General features: G+C 43.0%; 1 protein-coding gene across 1 annotated transcript; it reads right to left on the bottom strand.

Moving 5' to 3' along the window:
- Nucleotides 1–11341: 11341 nt before the first annotated feature.
- Nucleotides 11342–20361, bottom strand: IER3IP1 (immediate early response 3 interacting protein 1). The gene is made up of 3 exons (XM_029580488.1): nt 20130–20361; nt 15118–15219; nt 11342–12492 (listed from the first exon to the last, which is right to left on the bottom strand). The coding sequence occupies exons 1-3, from the start codon at nt 20218–20220 to the stop codon at nt 12437–12439; spliced, it is 249 nt and encodes an 82-aa protein (XP_029436348.1). The 5' UTR covers nt 20221–20361; the 3' UTR covers nt 11342–12436.
- Nucleotides 20362–21654: the final 1293 nt, after the last annotated feature.

The following is a 21654-nucleotide window of genomic DNA, read 5'->3' as shown; positions in this document are numbered from 1 at the left end:
GTGGTTCATTTTCAATAAAAAGATTTAAATATATTTCACCCTGACTTTTGGAGACAACTACCTCTTTCCTGAGTTCCATCCAGATTTACTAAGCTTTATGCTCACAGCCGCAAAAGGGGGAGGGGATCCATAGTAAATCAGGTCCGATTTGTTTATGAATGAACATTTTGATACTCCGCCTTTGCTGAAGTGAGTCACAAGGTGAATTACATTAATAATTTTGGAATTCAATAACACATAATCAGTAAACCAGCTTTTCAGTTCAGTCAACTGAAGAGTCAGCTGCTTGCAATCCACAATAAAATCTAACATTGCACACCAATAGAAGGAGACTATAACTAAATAACTTTTAATATAAAGTTAAATTCTCTGGAAGTCTCCTGACGAATCTCAATTTTTCCCCACATTGAGCCTATTGGGAGCCTATGGGCTAAAAGAGTTTTAAGCTCCAGCTAGAAGAAAAGAAACAGTTCTTGGATAGGTGCTAAACCTCAAATTAGAGATTTTTTTTTTTAACTGAAGCTCTCCATATCAGATGTAGTGATATTTAATGTGAGGCTTGAGAACCACCAGGGCTCTTAATGTCTTGATCACAACAGAATTATAAAATACAGCACAGAAGAAAACTAAATCAGTCCTTAAATATTCACGAACAGAAAACAGGAAAATGTGACTTGTGGAAATGATTCCTACCAACCTAACTTTTTTTTAGGGACAATTTTATTATTTTCCCTCTAACTGCAGGACAGTTGACCAGCCTGTAATTTGTACATTGGAGAGCTTATTTAGGCAGACTTTTTCTTAGTATGATCAATGAATTTGTATCATGTAAGGTTAGTACATGAGATATTTATGAGGGCAATTTCTTGAAGTCTATAACTAAGAAAGGGGGGAGGTGTTGGGCTTATTGATTTGTCCTGATTTTATGTCTTATATGTTTTTGTTTGTTTAAGTGTTCTGATATTTATAGTTTAATGTTCACCTAGTAGTAAAAGCACCATCCAAGGATGGGGAAATACTATAAAATGGAGGAAGTGCATAATTGAGATGTGCAGTAGTAGAGTGTGCAGGCTGAGTTTGGGTATACTGTGTGTGTTAGAGAGTGGATTCAACAATTCAGATAGCAGGGCAGAGCTGGAGAGTACAGAGAGAGAGAGGGGGCGGAGTTCAATTTCCAGGGGACAGACCTAGAGAGTACAGAGAGGGGGATGGAACTCTTACATACCAGTGATGCAAGTTCAGGGCAATTTTCTTCTTATTATAGTTAGGTTATAATCTGCCTAGATCAGCAAGTAGCTGAATAAAGTGGAAATATACATTTTTAAATAAATAGACACACATTCTACTGTTTCAATTTGTGTGCAGCAAGACTTACTGTGCCAAGACTCATTGAGATGCAGACCTGGTTCCTGAGTGCTGCAGCCTTGAGAGCCAGAGCCCATAGCTTTGTAGACACAAGACCTGTCACTCAGGATGTTTTTACTGGGGAGTCCCTTTCTCAGTGAAGTCCAGCTCTAGATCCCTAAAGGATATTGAACCTAAACCGAATTCTGAGTTGGCTAGGTAAGAAGGTTCTAATTTAATTTCTCTGGAATATTACAGATGCATCCTCATTAGTAAATTAGCAGGTGGAATATCCCCAAGTCCTTTACATTTATGTATAGAAGACCAGCAATGTTGGGGAGACTACTATAAATGAGGCCCTTTTTTATATACACAAATGTAGCTATTTCTACTGGGGGCTAGCCCTGTAGTGCAGGACATAGCATTGCAGCACAGGAGACTCAAGTCTGAGTCACCGTTTTGTTGGGGTTGGAGACGCCAGAGGCAAGGGCAATCATCCTGGGGAGGATGGATCATCTTGGGTAGTCCTTGGGTCTGGTGTAGGTTCCACTAGTGGATTTATAAAAATCTGAAATTTGTGTTGAAGATTTTTTTTTGGCTCAGGTCTGACAGTTAAGGCGTTTGTGTTCCAGGTCACACAATGTATCTCTCAAGGGTGAGCTTGGTGTGCTTTTGTGAGTCAGTGAAAGGTTGCAAGAAGACCTTGCGAGACTGGGCATGCAAATGAAATTTAATGTGGACAAGTGCAAAATGATGCGCTTAGAGAAGAAACGGCTAAGAGAGATGACAGAGATCTATAAAATAATGAATATAATAGAACAAATAAACATTAATCGGTTGTTTACTCTTTCAAAAAATACAAAGACTAGGGGGGGGGGGGGACACAATTAAGTTACTAGGATTTTAAAACTAAGATAAATGTTTTTTACTCAACACATAATTTAAGCTCTGGAATTTGTTGCCAGAGGATGTGGTGAAAGCTACTAGTGTAGCTGTGCTTAAAAAAAGTTTGGACAAGGTCCTGGAGGAAAAGTCTAATAACCATTATTAAGGTAGAATTGCAGAAATCCACGGCTTATTCTTGGGATCAGCAGCTTGGAATCTATCCCTTGGGATCCTGCCCAGTTCTTGTGACCTGGAAACAGGATACTGGCTTGATCAACCTCTGGTCTGACCCAGGATGGCAAGTCTTATGTTCTTACGTTATGTTCTAACATTTTTTACGTTTTGTTGTGTCAATGCATCAGACTTGCCTGCTTGAAAGAGAGGAGTTTTCCATTCAACACACCACATGCCACAACTTTCAGGGCCAAAAACGTTTCACTGGGAGACAAAGCATGCATGCATGTATCCAAAACACACAACCGAAATCCAACAACTGGATAAGTGTCCCCCCCCCCCGAGTTAATAGTTGGTGGAAACACCTTTGGCAGCCCTTATAGCTGTGAGTCTGTTGGGATAGATCTCCATCAACTTTGCACTCCTAGATTTGTCAGCATCAGACCCTCTTTCTTTACAAAGCCGTCAAGTTCCCTTGGGGAGCACTGATGGATAGCAATCTTCAAGTCAGGCTACAGATTTCTCATGGAAATCAGGGCTTTGACTGGGCTACTCTAGGCCACTTCCCACTTCCCAGTGTAGCTTACGTTGGGTTCTGCAGGTTGTCATTATGCCGAAAAGCCCAGTTTTCTGGATCAGTCTGAGTTTTTCTTGAAGAAGGCAGCAGATATTTCGTGAGAACTTCTCTATATTTTTCTCTATTCTCAGTCCCTGACAAATGCCCCAGAGAGATGATGCAGCTACCACCATGCTTCACAGTAGGGACTGTGTTCTCTGGGTGAGGTGTTGCGCCAAACATAACACTTTCCATTCAGGTCAAATGTTTCTAATTTATTTTCATCAGACCACAAAACATTTTGCCACATGGCTATAGGATCCTGAGTGTCCTTTGTATACTTTAAAGGGGATTCAAGGTGGGCTTCCTTCTTGCTGACTTACCATAGTCTAGCTCTGTGGAGTGCTTGGGATACTGTTGTTACATGCACACTTTGGCAGTCTCAGGAGATGGAAGTCTGCAGCTCTTTCAGAGTTGCCATTGGCCTCATAGTTGCCTTCTTACTCCGTCTCCTTTTTGCTTGGTGATCCAGTTTGGAGGACAGTCTGATTAAGCTAAGGGTCGAGGTGATGCGTCATATATCTCCCACTTCTTAATTGTCTTTTCTGTACTCCAAGAGATATTCAAGGACTGTGCAGTTCTTTATATCCATCTCCAGATCTGTGCTTTCACAACTTTTCTCTGGAGTTCGTTGATGGCTCCTTAGTGTTCACAGTTGGGTCTTTGCTTTGCAATCTATGCCCGGCAGAGAACCAACAGGACTACTGAGCTTATCTTGTTATCATGTGAATCACTACAACACAGTACTCCCGGGGGAAGTTTGCACATAAAAAATATAAATTCTGTGCACAAAAAATTCTGCAAAACTTTATATTGGTCAAAATAATGATTGTTATGTAAATTGTGTTAAATAATTACATTTTAAATTAATACAGAAAAAAGTTTATTACTTAAAGATGCAGAATTTAAATATTTTGGAGCAGAATTTCCCTAGAAATTCACTGTAAGAGTGTCCCTTCCACTCTCTCTCCCTACTCCCTGGCTACTTTGCCCTCTTAGGCCCCAACTCCTCCACCTGCCAGTATCTCTCCCTTCCACCTCTAGGCTCAACCCCTTCCACTCTATCACCTAGTCCCAGAGTTTGATCCCGTGCGCCAAGTTAGATTACTGCAACACCCTCCTAATAGGTCTGCCCGCCGCCCACCCTCAAGCCCCTCCAGAACGCAGCTTGCTAGATCCCCAACTAAACAGATCAACATCACGCCCCTACTCACATAACTCCACTGGCTACCCATCTCTTTCAGATCCCAATATAAAGATCCTCATGCTCATCCCAAAAGCATCCACAATGACAAGGCCAGATGGTTACAAGGACCACTAACCCCCTGCAACCCTACAAGGAACCATCCGCTCATCTCTCCCAACTCCCCTCAGAACTGACCCCTCAATGCCTTCCTTCAGAAAGGATCTCAAAACTTGACTCTTTAGAAAAGCATTCCCTCCTTGTCCCCCGTCCCCCCCCCCTGCCTTTGTACATAGTAGGTTAAATTCAGAACATGTTTTCGGGTTAGATAGTTATCATGTAAAGCAAGTTCTCTGTGTATTTTCTCTCGGTAATCTGTTTATAACTGTTTCATGTCACCAAAAGGCTTGCCTTGAGACATCCTGTTGTATGTAAACCAGTGTGATCTCGAATCGAATAGCGGTATAGAAAAACAAATAATAACTGCCACTCACACAGGCTCCCTCTGTTCCTCCCTCTCTCTATACACATACACACACCCTCATACAGGCTCTCTCTCACTCACACTCTCACACACACACACCCTTATACAGGGTCCCTCTCTCTTGCATGCACACTCTCACAAACTCCCTCTCTCTCTCACGCATTCCTTCACACAGGCTCTCTCTCACACATACTCAATCCCTTCACACAGACTAGCACCCTCACCTACACAAGATCCCTTTTTTATATACCCACCCTCCTAGTCTCTCACACACATATACACTCCTTCAACAATCTCCTCAGATAGGCTTCCTCTCGCTGGAACCCACAAACACCCCCCCCTGCTCTCTCACCCCCTCCTGCTCACGCATTACTCTTTGTCTCTCACTCCCTCCCCCTCTCTCTCACACACACACAGCTCTCTTCATACATTCATGCTCACTGGGGCCTTCATTTTTGCCTTGAATGGAGTGCATCCCAAGGCACGCGGGGGGCCTTCATGTTTGCCGCGAATGGCGCGCGTGCTCCATTTGTGGCACATTGGGGTCCTTCATGTTCACAACTGGCATGCTGGGGGCCTTCAACTTCCGTTCGCAACATGCCGGGTCTTTGCCATTTTCTGCACAGAATTTGGCAATTCTGTGCAGAATTACCCCAGGACTAACACAGGTGGGACCAGTTAACTTTGTGTGTGCTTTTGAAGGTGATTGGTTACACCAGAGCTTTATTACACCCCTACACAAAATATCATTCATTTAAGAAAATCCTGCGCCAGAGAAGACCTAATCTCCCACCTCTCCAATGACATCAACAACCTTGATCTTTCGAATGCAGAATCGGCCTTCTCCTCTTGGAACAAAATAACCAACAACATTGCTAATAAAATTTGCCCTTTAATGAATAAAAAATTAAAAATAGCTCTTAATACCAAAAAAACCCTGGTACACACCGGAACTAAAAAACTAAAGCATGAACTAAGAACTAAAGAAAAGAAATGGCGCAAAGACCCTTCTGCCACTATGTTGGTGACCTATAAATCCGCCCCGCACACCTACAGATCCACTATCCTCAAAACGAAGAGAGATTTCTATGCTCTCAAAATCCACAACTTTCAATATGACCCCAAGGCCCTCACGAAAAACATCCCCATCCCTGAAAGTGAGGCCAAAAGCAATGTGATGAACTTGCAGTCTTCTTCCAAGACAAAATCTCCAGCTCTTGTTACGATTTACATCTCCCCCCTCAACCAACCCTAACAACTCCGGAGCTTCCTTTAACTCCGAGTCCACATCCTCCCTCGAAATAGAATCCCTGCTAAAGAAAATGAACCATCCTCACACACCACTCGACACTATCCCCACAAAAAATATACTGATTATTCCAAACTTAATTGCTAAACCCCTTGCCGATATCATTAACTGCTCCCTCTCTCTCGGACACGTCCCTAATTCATTGAAACAAGCTATCCTCAAACCCATATTGAAGAAATCTAACCTGGACCCTGGAGATCTAGCAAACATCCATCCAATCTCAACCTGCCATTATAGCAAAACTCATGGAAAGGTTAGTTAACATCCAACTGACTGAGTTTCTGGAAAAAACAAAATGTTCTTTACCATCCCAATTCGGCTTCCGTAAATTCTTCAACACGAAAACACTCCTAATATCCCTCTCTGACACCCTCCTCAAGGGATTAGATATGGACCACTTACATATTCGCATACTAGACATCTCATCAGCATTTGACACTATCAATCATAACATACTTCTAAATCGTCTCACCGAAATTGTCATTACAGGAACCGCCCATCGCTGGTTTGAATCCTTCCTTAACAATAGACACTATAATGTCAGAATAGGTAATAAGGAATCCAGTCCCATAAATTTAACTCGGTGTCCCCCCAAGGTTCTTCCCTCTCCCCGACCCTTTTCAACATTTACCTCCTCCCCCTTTGTGAACTCTTAGCTAACCTAGGTCTTACTTTATCTATGCGGACGATGTCCAAATCCTCATCCCCATAACTGAATCCATTCCCAAATCCCTCAAGATCTGGGACAACTGCCTTAACTTGATTAACCATCTCCTTACCAGCCTCAATCTCACCCTAACACAGCCAAAACGGACTACTCATCTCTCCTGACCAAAACAACCCCACCCTCCCTGACCCTGCCGCAACAACTGCCCAACATGTGAGAGACCTTGGTATCATTCTGGACAACCAAAAAAATGTAACACCACCACAATAAAAGACCAGCTACTTTAAAACTCCAAGTTTTAAAAAGATTAAACCCCTCCTCCACTTCAACGACTTTCGCACAGTACTCCAAGCCACTCTACTTTCCAAAATTGACTACTGCAATTCTCTGCTCCAAGGCCTCCCTACGACTACCATTAAACCCCCCTCCAAATGCTCCAGAACACCACGGCTAGAATCCTCACTAATACCCCGCAAAAAGAGCACATTACCCCTAGCCTCAAAGATCTCCACTGGCTCCCTATCCAGTTTAGAATACCCCATAAGAGCCTTAACATCATCCACAAGTCACTTCACAACGAACATACCCACTGGCTAAATGATTCCTTACACTACTACACATCCAACAGACCTGTCAGATCTGCTTACAAAGGGTCCCTCCACATACCATCCCCCAAACTGTTCCACCACATTTCCACCAGAGAATGTGCCCTCTCTTTAGCAGGACCTTCATTATGGAACTCTATGCCTCCAGACTTGCACCTAGAAACACTGCATCCAAACCTTAAAAAACAAAACTAAAAAACCTGGCTGTTCAAACAAGCCTTTCCAAAATCTCATCCCCCCCATCTGTGTCTTCCTTGCTACTAACAAATTCCCACTGCCCGGTTTCTCCTGATGTAACCCCCACTTTACCCAATACCCCCTTACAACCTAGTAAGAACCCACTAAGAACTATGGTACCCTACAGTAACTTTCCTCCCTTTTTTCCACTCCTCACCCCCTTTCCCATCTTCCTTACTCTCTCTTCAGCCCATCTCCACCTTATCTTCTTAATCAATATAATCCTTACATTTATTGGTTGACACCTATTGCCTTTCTTCTTCCCCTATTCCCTCTTAATCTATATAAATCAAAGGTTATCGCTTGACATTCTTTTGCCTAATTCATTTAGCTTAATTATGCCTTAGTTTAGCCACCTTTTTTCCACTATTCTATTTTAATCTCGATGTTGATATCGGTTTTCCCTACCATTTCCAAGTTACTTTCTCCCTGTTCAATGTAACGTTGTCTTCTTTTCTCCATGTTAGTTTACTCTATTCCAGTTCCATGTAAACCGATGTGATAAGTTTATATGAATGTCGGTATAGAAAATGTATTTATTTATTTAAAAACTATTTCTATTTTTAGTAAGGAATTCTGGAATATATTTTCAATTGGTAGTAATAAAGTAGGATGTATCAATACATGGAACAAACATTTTACTTCCAGGCTCTAAGGCAACAAACTGAACATTTTGGAAGACGGCATAGACTTTGTATAGCCACTATATATCTTAGCTTTACCAGATCAAACTGCTTAAGTATCTTCTACTGTGCTCTGCTCAGAGGATATGCAAGTACAGCGTGGCACTATTGCTGATCTGGGTATGCTGTGTAACCAAGTCTTTGTTAGAACATCAGTTGTTAACAAGGATTGTTGCAAGATCTTGCTCATCCAAACTCTGATTTTCATTTTGTTAACAGGCAGCACAGAAAAATTAAATTCTCCATGAAAACATTCCATTTGGATTGGCAATTTGCTATGGTCGCCTTAGGACCAGGAAAGGCTGTTGGCTTAAGCGTTGTGCATGTGTGTTCAAATGTGTAAGTGAAGAATGCCGGACCCAATAAGCTCTCCAATCAAACCGTGCACTAGCACAGGAAATGTAATTCTAGGTTTATCCTATCACCACCTGTAAAAGAAAAATTGGATTGATGCTCCAGACACGAAAGGCTTCTCTTACAAAATGTTATTCTATTTACAAATAAAATGAGAATAAAATGAGAAGCATGGGAGTAAGCAACAAGGTGGTGGTATAGATTACAAATTGGTTGACTGACAGGAGACAGTGTATAATGATTAATAGAATCTACTCTGAAGAGAGAACTGTCTTAAGCGGAGTGCCACAGTAATCGATTTTGGGATCGATTCTGTTTAATATCTTTCCAAGTGACACTATGGAAGGGATAGGAGGTAAAGTTTGTCTATTTGCGGATGATACTAAGATCTGCAATACTGTGGATTCGGCTGAAGGAGTACAGAGATGAAAAGTGATTTAAGAAAGCTTGGTTGAAGATTTGCAGCTGGGATTCAATGTCAAGAAGTGCAGAGTCATGCATCTAGGGTTTGGTAATCTGAAAGAGCTATATAATATGATGTGGCGTGAAACACCTATGTGCACGGACCAAGAGAGAGACTGTGAGGTAATAGTATCTGGCGATCTGAAGGTGGCAAAGCAACGTGACAAGGCAATAGCTAAAGCCAGAAGAATGTTGAGCTTCATAGAGAGAGGAATAATCAATCATCGGGAAAAAGGAGGTGATAATGCCCTTGTACAGGGCCTTGGTGAGGCCTCACCTGGAGTACTGTGTTCAATTCTATAGACTGTATCTTAAAAGGATAGAGACAGGATGGAGGCGGTCCAGAGAAGGGTGACCAAAATGGTGTGGGGTCTGTATCAAACAGATTTGAGGAGAGACTGAAGAATATAAATATTTATACCCTGGAAGACAGGATGTGCAGGGGAGATATGATATAGACCTTCAGATACTTGAAAGGTTTTAATGATGCACAAACTTCAAACCTTTTCTGTCAGAAATGAAACTCCAGAGGGGATAACTCAGAACCAATGTCAGGAAATATTTCTTCAAGGAGAAGGTGGTGGATGCTTGTAATGCTCTTCCAGAGGTGGTGAAGAAGCAAACACATTTAATTCAAAGGGGCATGGAATAAACATTGTGGATCCCTAAAGGCTAGAGGATGGAAATGAAGAAGGTGCATAAAAGGTAACCTGCACAGAGTGGCAGTTACTACTTAGGAGGCATGGGGATTACTACCCTCAATAGCCTTGATGATTTTGACGCAACTGCAACATTGCTTCTTGCTTTGATGATGGGGCAGGGAGGGGGGGGGGGGGGGATGGTGGCAGGAAAGGGGAACTGGATACAGACAACTAACATGGGCCTTGACTTTTACGGTCAGTGTACTTACACATAGCCATAAGGGGAGAAGTAGGACAAATTCTACAGCCAAGTCCCAAAGCAGAGAACATCAAGCAGCATTGTCTGAATTATCAAGAAGGCTCCTCATCCAGTAAAAATGTTGCTAGCAGTAATTTATGGGTTGACAGTTACTTGGTTTTGATTGTAAATATTACTACCCTTATCATAAGGCTTGGGGGTAAACTGCACTGTACAGAAGGGAATGGCAACTAAAATGGTGGATGTCATAATGCCTCTGTATCACTCCATGGCGAGACTGTACCTTGAATACTGTGTGCAGTTCTGGTTGCTGCATCTCAAAAAAGATACAGTTGACTGGAGAAAGTACAGAGAAGGGAGACCAAAATGATAAAGGGGATGGAATAGCTCCCCTATAAGGAAAGGCCTTGAACGGGTAAATGTGAATAGGTTATTTACTCTTTTGGATAATACAAGGACTAGGGAAGCACTCTATGAAGTTAGCAAGTAGCTCATTTAAAACAAATTTGAGAAAATTCTCACACACAACACATAATTAAGCTCTGGAATTTATTGCCAGAGGATGTGGTTATGGCAGTTAGTGTAGCAGAGTTTAAAAATGGGTTTGGATAAGTTCCTTGAGCAGAAGTCCATAAACCACTATTAATCAATAAGGATTAGTAGCATGGGATCTATTTAATGTTTGAGTACTTTCCAGGTACTTGCGACTTGGCTGGCCACTGTTGGAAAGAGGATACTGGGCTTGATGGACCCTTGGTCTGACCCAGTATGGCATATCTTATGTTCTTATATAAACATGGGGGTATCCTGCACGGAACGGCAGATATTACCATACGAAGTTTGCTGGGAAGACTGGGTAGGCTATCTGGTCCTTTTCTGCTCTTCATTACTATGTTACAAATGTCAAATATCAAGAGACATTTCCGCAGGAGAATTCCATGACTACAAAACACTGTAAAGAATGGACTGAACACTCAAATTTCAAATTAAACCGTTTGTAGAAACATTTAGATTGAGTCAGTACCCAGATATGGAAATAAAATCTTAAAACCTGGGGAAAGCAAAAGCATACTGTACATTTTTTAAACAAGCAAAATAACTGAGACAGAATGGGTCTAGAACAGGGATGGGCAGCATCAGTCCGAGTGCCACAAGTCGGTTGGACTTTCAGGATCTCCACAATGAAGATGCATGAGCTGCATTTGCATGCACTGCCCTCACTGAGAGTGTGAATGTATCTTCATTGTGGAGGTTCTGAAAACACAAGCAGCTCATGGGCACTCGAGGACCAGAATAGCTTACCCATGCTCTAGAAGAACATATGGCCTGGACAGATAACCGAGTTCCATGGTTTTCATAAAGCAATTCATTTTCTTTTAAGTACTTTGAAATGCTCTTCCCTTTGCAGGTTGAAATAAATTATGGTTGGGAAAAAGAGTGCAGTGTTATTCTTTACTACAGCCCACAACAAGTTAAAACTTCAGGTTTCAGCGTACAATTTACTGACCAGACTACAGTGTGGCAGATGGCGATTTAGCAGACAAACAACTAAGAGCTGGCTCATACGTTACCAACTAATTGAAGCTTTAATGCTCTCAGGGCCGATTCAAACCCTAGACGCCAGCATGTGTCACACAGAGAAAGGATTTGTATGTCAGAAGAGGCTAAACCTGTCAGTCGGCTCGGCCTGTAAATCCCCTCTCCGTTGCAGGCATGTGCTAGAGTTCAAGGTCTGAATCAAGAGTTATTGGGATGTTAGTACTTCATTCCTTTTTTTTTTTTTTTAGTTCAATATGAGCTTCTCCTATTCTCTGCCTACCACAAAAACCCTTAAGATTCAATCCAGCAACATATGTCCGGCACACACAGGGTGCCTTCCACAAGCAGAACGAGCTATCCTGATTTACTATTTAAAGATTAATGAGCACAGAAGGCTCCGAGTGGCCTATTACTCACTGCTGGAGAAAAGTCCCTAACGAATAGGGTCTTAGTAATAAGGCAGGCAAAGAACACTCCCCACTCTTAATAATCAATATAGCACATCACAGCTCATAACAATTCATGCTATTAACAGTCATTCATAAAATGGGTTGAAGGGGCCTTCCATTTCCAAATCGTTGTCACAGGTACAGAAGCCTTCCTGAAGCAAGAGCCCTGACTCTACTGTCTAAACATCTGGACTTTGAAAAGAGAGGGTTCTGGCTCAGTGGCAAATGCTGCACAGACCTGGGCCGGCCGGGGACGCAGTGGAGAAGGCAGTGTTCATAGCCCCCGAGGGGAGGGAGTCTCCTCCATCGACAGAGCCACAAGTGGCCAAACTTAGGGTCCCAGTTTGTGGTTCCTGACAGTGGTCAGTCGCTGTGATGGCTGGGCCAAAAATAAAAATAGAAAAAAAAATAATGAAGACATGTAAGCCGAAGTTGGCTGATGTGTGAGCGAAGGCTCGTCTTGTGTCTGGGTAAGACTTCGAGGGCTGGCTGAGGCTGGTCTCCCTCTGGTTTGGGCCGCCAGTGAATCTTCTCCCAGTCATCTTTTAACCAAAGAGTAACAGCAACACAATTGTAACTGAGTTCACTATTATTAGTGGCACTGCAAAAAGAAAAAAATTATAGAGTTTAAATATAGCACAACATGTGTAACAAAAATAAAAAGAGATCATTTACTATTATCATGCTATTTTATTTTATGGTATTAAAGGGCTCTCTTTGAACACAAATTTAGAGCATTACCAGTTTTGGTTTTTGTATTGGCTCGGCAGTTTCCTCTTGCTCCTTTGCATTTCCAGCTCTATCAAAACTGGCCTCTGTTGAGCCAAAAGCCTGCATTCACAAACTGTTTTTTTTCTCCTTCTTAACCCCTCTCCTTTGTCTAGCCATCTGATACAGGGACAATCTTTGGCCAGGGGCCACAAAACCTGGTATGTGTGTGTACCTTGAATCCGAGCGCTATGTGTCATCGTGTAATGGCCAAGAATCCTCCTTCCTACCACTGTGGCCTGTGAATGATGCTCTTCTGCATCTCCAACCCTGACTGACTATTGGCGCAGATGCCACATCTCCCGTTTCACAGCACCACTACTGAGTCATGGGGCTGGCCCAGAGCTTCAGAAGTTTAGTGGAAAATGCTATTTGTCCAGCTAGGATGGAACATAAATGATTTTTAATAAATAAATGTGGAGTCCATGTTTGCGCTGACACAGATCTGTGTCTCAAAATAATTTGTTTCAAATGGACTTCTCATGAACCATAGTTCACATTTCTTAGACTTACAGCAATACCTGATGTGTACTGGGCAATTTATCTGCATTTAAACAAAAATGTATAAATTAGATTTCCTTAGATTACCTTTCACACTCATCCTATGACATGCACCACCAGTCAAAGCAGCACCCAAAGCATCGTGCCTCACCTGCACCAGGAAGAGGACTTTTACAGAAGCTGCCCCAACACTCTGGGACTCCCTACCACCTTACATCAGACTGGACCAGAATCTCCTTTCCTTCAGGAAATGCAGCTTTCAAATCACCCACATAGCACAAGCCAGGCCATGAACTCTCGCTCTTCTTATAAACTCCAACCACTCTTCTGGAACCCCAAGTGAAAACAAGCCTCTCCAATGGGATAGTGTGAGCAATACCACAAACCTTCAGTTCCTCCTACACCTTCCCCCAACCTAAAGACATACCAAAAGGTCCTCAGCATGAGGACACCTGCTCCTCTTGTCCCAATCCCTGGAAGATCTCAATATTTAGCATGCAGTCCCTAGAGCCATTGGAAACTATCTATAGCTGGTTCTGAATTGCTATGTCTCATTTATTTATATCCTTATCTAATCATTAGGGTCATTATGCATTGAACTTGATCTTTTATGCTCTATTTATTAGATCGTTATTTATTAAGTACATTATGCATCCTACTGTGTGCTAACACACGCTGTACTTTATTCCTGGAAAAAAACTCAGTAAGAACCAACAAAGATGACGATCCCTCATTCTAGAACCTCCTTTCCATTGGAAGAGGCCCAGCTCCTGTGCATTGATACAGAGATATTTAAATGCCTCCAAAGTATCTCCCTTTCCTCTAGATCAGGGATGGCAAACTCCAGCCTCGAGTGCCGCAAACAGACCAGGTTTTCAGGATATCCACAATGAATATGCATGAGAAAGATTTGCATAAATCTCTCTCATGCATATTCATTGTGGATATCCTGAAAACCTGGCCTGTTTGTGGCACTTGAGGACTGGAGTTTGCCATCCCTGCTCTAGATTATATACATTTAGATCTTTAAGATCTGTCCCCACATGCTCTGAATCAAAGCCACCCCCTGGACCAAATCTATCTGGTTTATATCCTTTTGGAGATGCGGTCTCTAGAACTGCACCCAGTTCTCCAAATTAGGTATCACAGGAACTTATAGGGGAGTAATATCACCCAGTTCTCCAAATTAGGTATCACAGGAACTTATAGGGGAGTAATATCACCCAGTTCTCCAAATTAGGTATCACAGGAACTTATAGGGGAGTAATATCGCCTCCTTTTCCCCTGCTGACCATTCCCCTCCCTATGCACCAAGGATCCTTCTGGTTTTGCTGTCACCTTATTTGCCTGTTTGGCCACCTTAAGATCATCAGATCTGACCCTGCTCTGTGTTTCATGCTTAGAATTTCACCCAATCTACTGTACTGCTCACTTGGATTTTTTTTTTATCCCAGATGTGACTGCATTTCTTTCTTTTTTTTTTTTTACCATTAAATCTTATCTGCCAGGTCCTAGATCATTCCTCAAGCTTCACTAGATCCTTCTTCATCAAGTAAAAAAAGACTTACAAAATGAAGTAAAAATTTAAAAAGAAAGCTGAAAAATAGAAAAAAAATACTAAGTAAAAAAAAAAAGGAAAAGAAACAAAACAAGAGCAAAAACCAAAACATCCCCTACCTCAAAAATAAAAAGCGACAAATCATTTCTGCCCTGGCTCTTTTACATTTTGCCTGGAGCTCGTGTTTTCTGCATCTCTGTCCATTTTTGAGCAGAGGCATGCTGGGAGGGGCAGAGATCCGACTACCGGCAGCACATGAGCGTAAAGGCTTAAAAGCAGTCACTAGCAGTTTTTGGGTGGAGTTCTCTAAGGTTGTACAATGAAGATGAGCGCACATTCAAAATATCTGAGCCTCGACACCCAAAGACCATGCAGAGCAGCAAGCCTTGTATTCTTTACCTCTCATAACTGTCCGTACAGATCGAATAAGGTTCATTAGCTGTGATTTAACTCCTGGTTCCTCTCCGAATCCTCCAATGCCATGGTCTGCACCCCAACCAACTAAATAGCACAAAAACACAACAGCTTAACTTACCATAAATCATCTTCCTATGTACTTGGGTCTTAACTGTGGTATCACAATTTTAAAAAAATAATTAATGTTGTATCTTTCATTTAAAAGCTGATCAGAAAGCTATAATCACAGAAATATATACCCATTAGTCATCACCTCAGTTTCTGTCTCACATTGACTTCTGAAACTTGAACAGTTTTGTTTAGACTGATTAAAAAACACAGACACTAAAGGTCAGAAGCCTGATAACCTGACATCTATTTACCAAGGTTTTTTTCACATTAGGATTTTATAATTCTGCAAAACGAAGCATCAAATCTCAATTCATATTGATACATACAACTGCATATGGCACTTTCGCAGCCAGTCTCCCTTCCTAGAATGGCTAATCAGATAGACTGATTTGGTGTTAAGCCACAAAAAGCATTCTCTGCAGGTGAACATTTACACTGCGACTGCGCAGTGAATGAACTCTGGCATTACAGATTCTGAAAACGAGCAACTTCAAGGGGCGGCTTATCCCATTGTTCAGGCACAGCTGTTCTTTATAGGAAAAAAAAGAAAGACAAACGTTGACAAAACACAGAATCATGCGATACCTTTTAATGAACTAACAAAATACATTTCTTGACTTGATTTCTAAACTCTTCTGACCTGAAGGAGGGAGTAAGGGTAGGGTATTTTAAAGCAGCTAAACGAGGTAAATTCTTTTACTTCTTGGCTCTGTTGCTTTGTCTTGTGGTCTTATTCCCAGTGCTCCTTTATTTTTTCCCAGATTTTTAAAATTTGTTTGTTTTGGGGAGGTGAGGAGCGAGGGACACGGAGGGATCCAGCAGCTTCCTCTTGCTTCTCTGGTCTATATGCAGCTCAGTTGGAAACAGAGCTGGGACCTGGTGCCAGGAGCCTTCCTTTACAACTCTCTGGGATTTTCCCCTCTATTTAATAACCCCTCTCAATTCACTGCAGTGTCTGTCCTCAGCTGGGTCCCAGGCAGAGCCTGCAATTAGGGGCTGAACATCCAGCAATGACCGGGTCTCCCTCCTCCCAGGGGCTGTGAATGCTGCCTCCCAGTATCCCCAGCCCCAGCTGGCCAGAGCTTGACCTGATCCAGGAACAGAACCCATGTCCTCTACATGTTGGTGCACAGCACTGCCAGTAACCACCAGGGTCCCCCAGGGCTTTCTAATATCTGTAATTACAACAAACAAAAGTGCACTTCCTATCATGACCGCTGTTCTGGTTAAAAATCTTCCTGCTGGTCACGCTATATTCACAATTTATATGTATGCATCCATTTGATTCAGAATGGTAGGAGTGACTGAGGAGGAGGAGGCTGCTTTCAATAAACACACACAAGCAGCTCTTTAGGAATTCACATTAGAATTAAAAAGTAAAATCTTAATGATGCTGTGTTAACTGCAGTCGACAAACTTTTCTGACAATCTTATTTCGGAAGCCTCACTAGAAGACAGTTGACCTCTTCTTCCCTCATTCACCCTTATTAATATTTAATAGTTTTCATAAGCATCAAGATCACAATCTCCAAGGTTAGAGAATGGACAACCTGAGAGAGAGTTCAATCTTGGGTTTTCTAGCTCCCATCTCTGTGCGCTCTAGGCCCTGTAAATCCTGCTTTTTTACAGAAACAAAGACCTCAAAGAATCGGAGTATTTGAAGTGAGAGTTAGGACATGAGGCCTAGTCTACCATTTTCATCTTGAAGACAGGTTGGCAGCATGCTGGACAGGTGCAGAGGCTGATTCTGCAGGGCAGGGATAGCTTCCCTACCTCTGCTTTTAGTTGAGATTGAGATGAGACAAAAAGGGGATGAGACAGAACAGAATATAACAGTAGATAAGGTCAGACTCCTGGGTGCAATGCCACAGACACCTGTGGATCTTTGGCCTCTCCCTTGGAGCCTCATATCTTGACCTCTGCTTGCCAGAACTTTCCTCCTCCTGCACATTATTTGTATCTTTAAGGTTTTAAAATGTCTCATCATATTTCTCTAAGGTACACATATCTAGATATTTTTGGGAGTTATTTTCAAAACAGCCTTCGTAAATTTTGCAGCAGAAACACATGTAAGTCGCAGCAAATTTTCAAAGCAGACTTACACGCTTACATTCACTTTGAAAACCGTCCCCCAAATTGATGGCAGGCATTATACTTGCTATTATGCTGCAGAAAAATGTACAACGTAAGCTTTTTAAGGTTCCTAAACCAAACCCCTCCTCAGCTCTGCCAGTGTCAGATAAACTTACATTCGACTAGGCCATATGTGCAGAAGATTACCTGCACAGTGAGCAGAGAGTGGCCCCAGGACACAATACAGTTCTCTAGACTTGAAATCAAGGCAATATACAAGTTTCTTTATACGTGGTGCTTATCCCCATCCAGCAGTCATTACTCACTGTGAGCATCAGTCTGGGTCTGATCATACAGGTTACTTCACTGATATTCTGTTCAGGATCCAGCATCTCCTGTGGCAGCCACACAGTGCAGCCCTTAGCTAGTAAGTTGCCAGAACACTCGGCCTTTCCCAGCAACTGCTTTTGAAACCCCTGAGGACCCATCTGAATCCTCAGGGGCGGGGCCAAGCCCCGGGCTAATAACATTCTGAAGCTGCCTCAGTTTAAGCCACTTTATAGCCTCATAAGCAGGGCACCAGCTTTTGACTGGGTGGACCCTTGTTTGAAGCCCACAAATAGCCTTTTTTTTTTAACCTTAGGAAATGCTGTGGAGAATTATTTTCTGAGGGAGGCAATTTTCAAAACTGATCACACAACTGCAAAGGTCTATGGGTACTCTGTATGCATAGACGTTGTACAAATTTTCAAAGGAAAGTCCACATGTACTTTTGCTTTGAAAATTGCCACAAAGTACCCACACCTACCTTTTCTGCAGGTACTTTTTTTTCATGGAGAATAGCATGCCTAAATTTGAAAATGGAATCCACGTGCATTACTTTACTCTCTTGAGCTAAACACGCCCCTGGGAAGCCTCCACCTAATGCAGCTATGCACACTGTGGTACCCTGCATAAACTTTTAGCTAGATTAAGGGTGGGCAATTTTTCAGACAGCACTTTTAACTGGGTAAATCAGTATCAACCCAGATAAATGGCTTTTGAAAACTGACCTCCAAGTCTCATCTCACATGGTTTTTGGTGGAGACCCTGCACCATTTTGATTGCCTCTCTCTGAACCACCTCCAACCTGTTATATCTTTACAGTGACATGCCATTAGAACTGGACACAGTACTCCAGGTGAGGTCTCACTAATAACTGGGATGTGCATTTGTTTTAAATGAATGGGTTCTTCAAACCAAAATTGTTTTGGTTTATTTTACCCAAAACAATGCACAAGCCTATCAAAAAGCATGAAAATTTGTATTTTTCTTTTTTCAGTCTTGGCCAAATAGTTGTGCATTATTTGCTAATAGCACACACTATTTGGAAAGAACAAAAAAAACAAAACAAAACCCACTATTGCCACTGCTCTGAGGCCTCCCAGGATCCTCTGACCATCTACCCCATGCTCTCTAAAAAGAAAGGCAACTAAATAAAGATGGTAGGGCCTGGACCTACCTAGCTGGGCTAAGCCAAGCCCAGCCAGGGCCTCGCAAAATCCTTCCTGCCCCAGATAAAGCATCTGGGGCCAGGCATCAACCTGGTTCCCACGTACTCCCTCTGTAAGGGTCCTTTGTCTAGGTAAGAAAGGGACAGAAGCATCCTCAAGTGCTCCAAAAATGAGATCCATTCCAATGTGACATCACTTTGGCACCATTCACAAGGCTCAGTACCATTTTTAAATAGATGCAGCAGAAGCAGGTGCACTTGGGGACTGCCCCTGTTTCTTTCTTTTAGATAGACAAAGGATTCCCAAGGAATGCATGAGTGGGGATGATACTGCCCATTTTATCTGAGTCGGGGGGGGGGGGGGGGGGGGGCGGGGGTCAGAGGGTCCTGGAGAGGCCCAGCTGGGCTCAGCTTAGTCCAGCCAGGTAGGTCCAGGTCCCACCATCTTTATTTCATGGCTCTTCTTTTTGGCACAGGGGAGTGGCAGTGGGAGGTAAGAGAGTTTAGGCAGTCCACAAGCAGCAAGGGGTACTGTGAGAGTGGGGCATTTCAGGTTTATTTTGGGTTGGTAACAAACCAAACTGAAAGAAACAAAGAAAACCAAACTTCCCCCTCCCAACAAAAAAAATATTGTGACCACACATCCCTATTAATAACCCATATTGGATCATCATCACCTTCTTTTCACACTATTCAGCATGAAATCAGGACCGATGAAAGGGTTCACCCTAGAAGAATCTTGTGCCTTGTGGCCCACCTACCCCCACTGCCACTCGTAGCCCACCGAGTCTCTACTCCTCTTGGCCGTGAACGGGATGGGCTTCGCTCGTGGCCCATGTCTGCTCTTTGCTACCCCCTAATGACTGGCACCCTAGGCGACCACCTAGAAGGACACACCAGCCCTGCATGAAGTGGTTTAAGACAGTGTTTCCCAAGCCTCTCCTGGAGGCACACCTAACCAGTTGCGTTTTCAGGATTTCCACAATAAATATGCACGAGAGAGATTTGCATAGGTTAGGTCTCCAATGTATACACATTAACCTTTTGCACAGCCATTAATGATATCCTGAAAACCAGACTAGTCAGTTGTGCCTCCAGGAGAGGCTTGGGAAACACTGGTTTAAGCAACTGGAGTACTGGTGAATTTGAGAAGGGATTACGATAGGTTGGAACAGAGATCGGAGGAGGAGGAGTAGATGAGATCAGATCCGACATGGTAATGATAATAATGATTAGGGATGAGGATGATGTGACACGAAGATCGAAGTCGGGACGGGCAGGCTATCGATGGGCTCTGGTTCTGTCCGGTATTACTCACTCTTGCTGAGGAACCGCTCCTCGTGCAACACGGCGATGGCGTTCACGCAGAGCAGAGCCGCCTGGATCAGGGAGTAGAGAGTAAACGCCATGACAATGCCCGACTTCTCGCCCGGCCCAACTGTTGCCAGGTAGGCGGTTTTACGGCGAGCCACGACTCTTCTTCCTCCTCACTTCCGCCTTCAGCTCTGGCCGTGTTGCTGCGCATGTGCACACCCTCCCCTTTTTCCTTCATATGCGAACTCGGAGACATCCCAGGCTTCCTGCCCGGGGAATCCACTTCCGGCTCCGCAGTGACTATTTATACTGAGCATGCGCGCTGCCCTCTCTCGACGCCGTTGCTCTGGTGGCCGGCGCGATGCGTTGTAGGTTTTCCTGGCGGCAAAGAGCGCGCAAGATTTGTATAAATTTCTTGGACTACGCCAGGATGTGAACTTGTGCACCGCGTTACGCGTACGCTGTTGGGGGAGGGATGAAGAGCAGACTGAGGTCGCTCGGGGAAGGAAGGCCTGGGGATTTGAGGAGAGGGGAAAGATTATAAACTGCATGGAATAAGGACTGTTCCTAACGTCTGCCCGTAGCGTGCCCTGCTGCATGCCTAGTAGCTCTTTACCCTCCTTTGCCTCGGGTACAGGGAAATACCCGCAGTACCTGAATGTATTCCGTTTGGAAGTGTCACAAAAAAAAAAAAGTCGGAATAAGAAAAAAATTCAAATTAACTGCAAAAAAAGTAAATAGTATTAGAAAATGCTGTGAGAGGAGTAAGCGTGGGAATCCCTCTGGTCCAGGGATGAACCGGTGATCGGTTCTTGCGCTGTTGATAACAGAATGGACGCATGTCTGTAACTGATGGGCTGTGTCCGGGCGTGCTATTGAATCCAGATGAGCTGAAGCGTAGGTGTAGGTTGGGAGGCTGGGGTGCAACAACGCCCCACAAAAAAAAAAAAAAAATGCTCCAAGTGTTAGTGCTGAAGCGACCCCCCCCCCCCCCTTTTCTTAGCTGCTGTCTGCAGGAAAAGTTTGAAAATTGCCCTCTTGACCATTGGTAGAATAGTAGGTTCCTTGCACAAGTCTATAGCATATAGCCTCTTGACAGCTTTTCTAGTTTCTCCCATACTCAGTTTTCATGTTCAGATTAAATATTATTGCATCTTCTGGCTTGAAGAACGAACTAGAGCTACAGTACATTGGATAGCTCCTTGATGAACAACAAGCTTCATTGTTAGAGTAATAGCTAGCTTTCCTTTGCACAAGGGCTGAGTCCTGGAATCTATTTTGAGTTTTTAATTTACAGTTTAGAGCATTTGCCATTGGGCAACCTTTTTTATTATTATTAGATGTTGCAACCATGTTCTGTTTTATTTTTAGAACTATATTCTGTTGTGGAACCAAAGTGTCTATGACTAGAACTTACAGTGGAATCAGGATGTGTACATGAAAAGAGCAAGTGCCGGACATTCTGCGGAAGTTCATGGCCTCCGAATGGAAATCCATCTGATACTGTGAATTTACCAACAAAAGCTGAT

Source organism: Rhinatrema bivittatum, chromosome 1, assembly GCF_901001135.1.
Source record: "Rhinatrema bivittatum chromosome 1, aRhiBiv1.1, whole genome shotgun sequence".
NCBI lineage: Eukaryota > Metazoa > Chordata > Amphibia > Gymnophiona > Rhinatrematidae > Rhinatrema > Rhinatrema bivittatum.
This window is presented reverse-complemented; position numbering and strand designations above follow the sequence as displayed.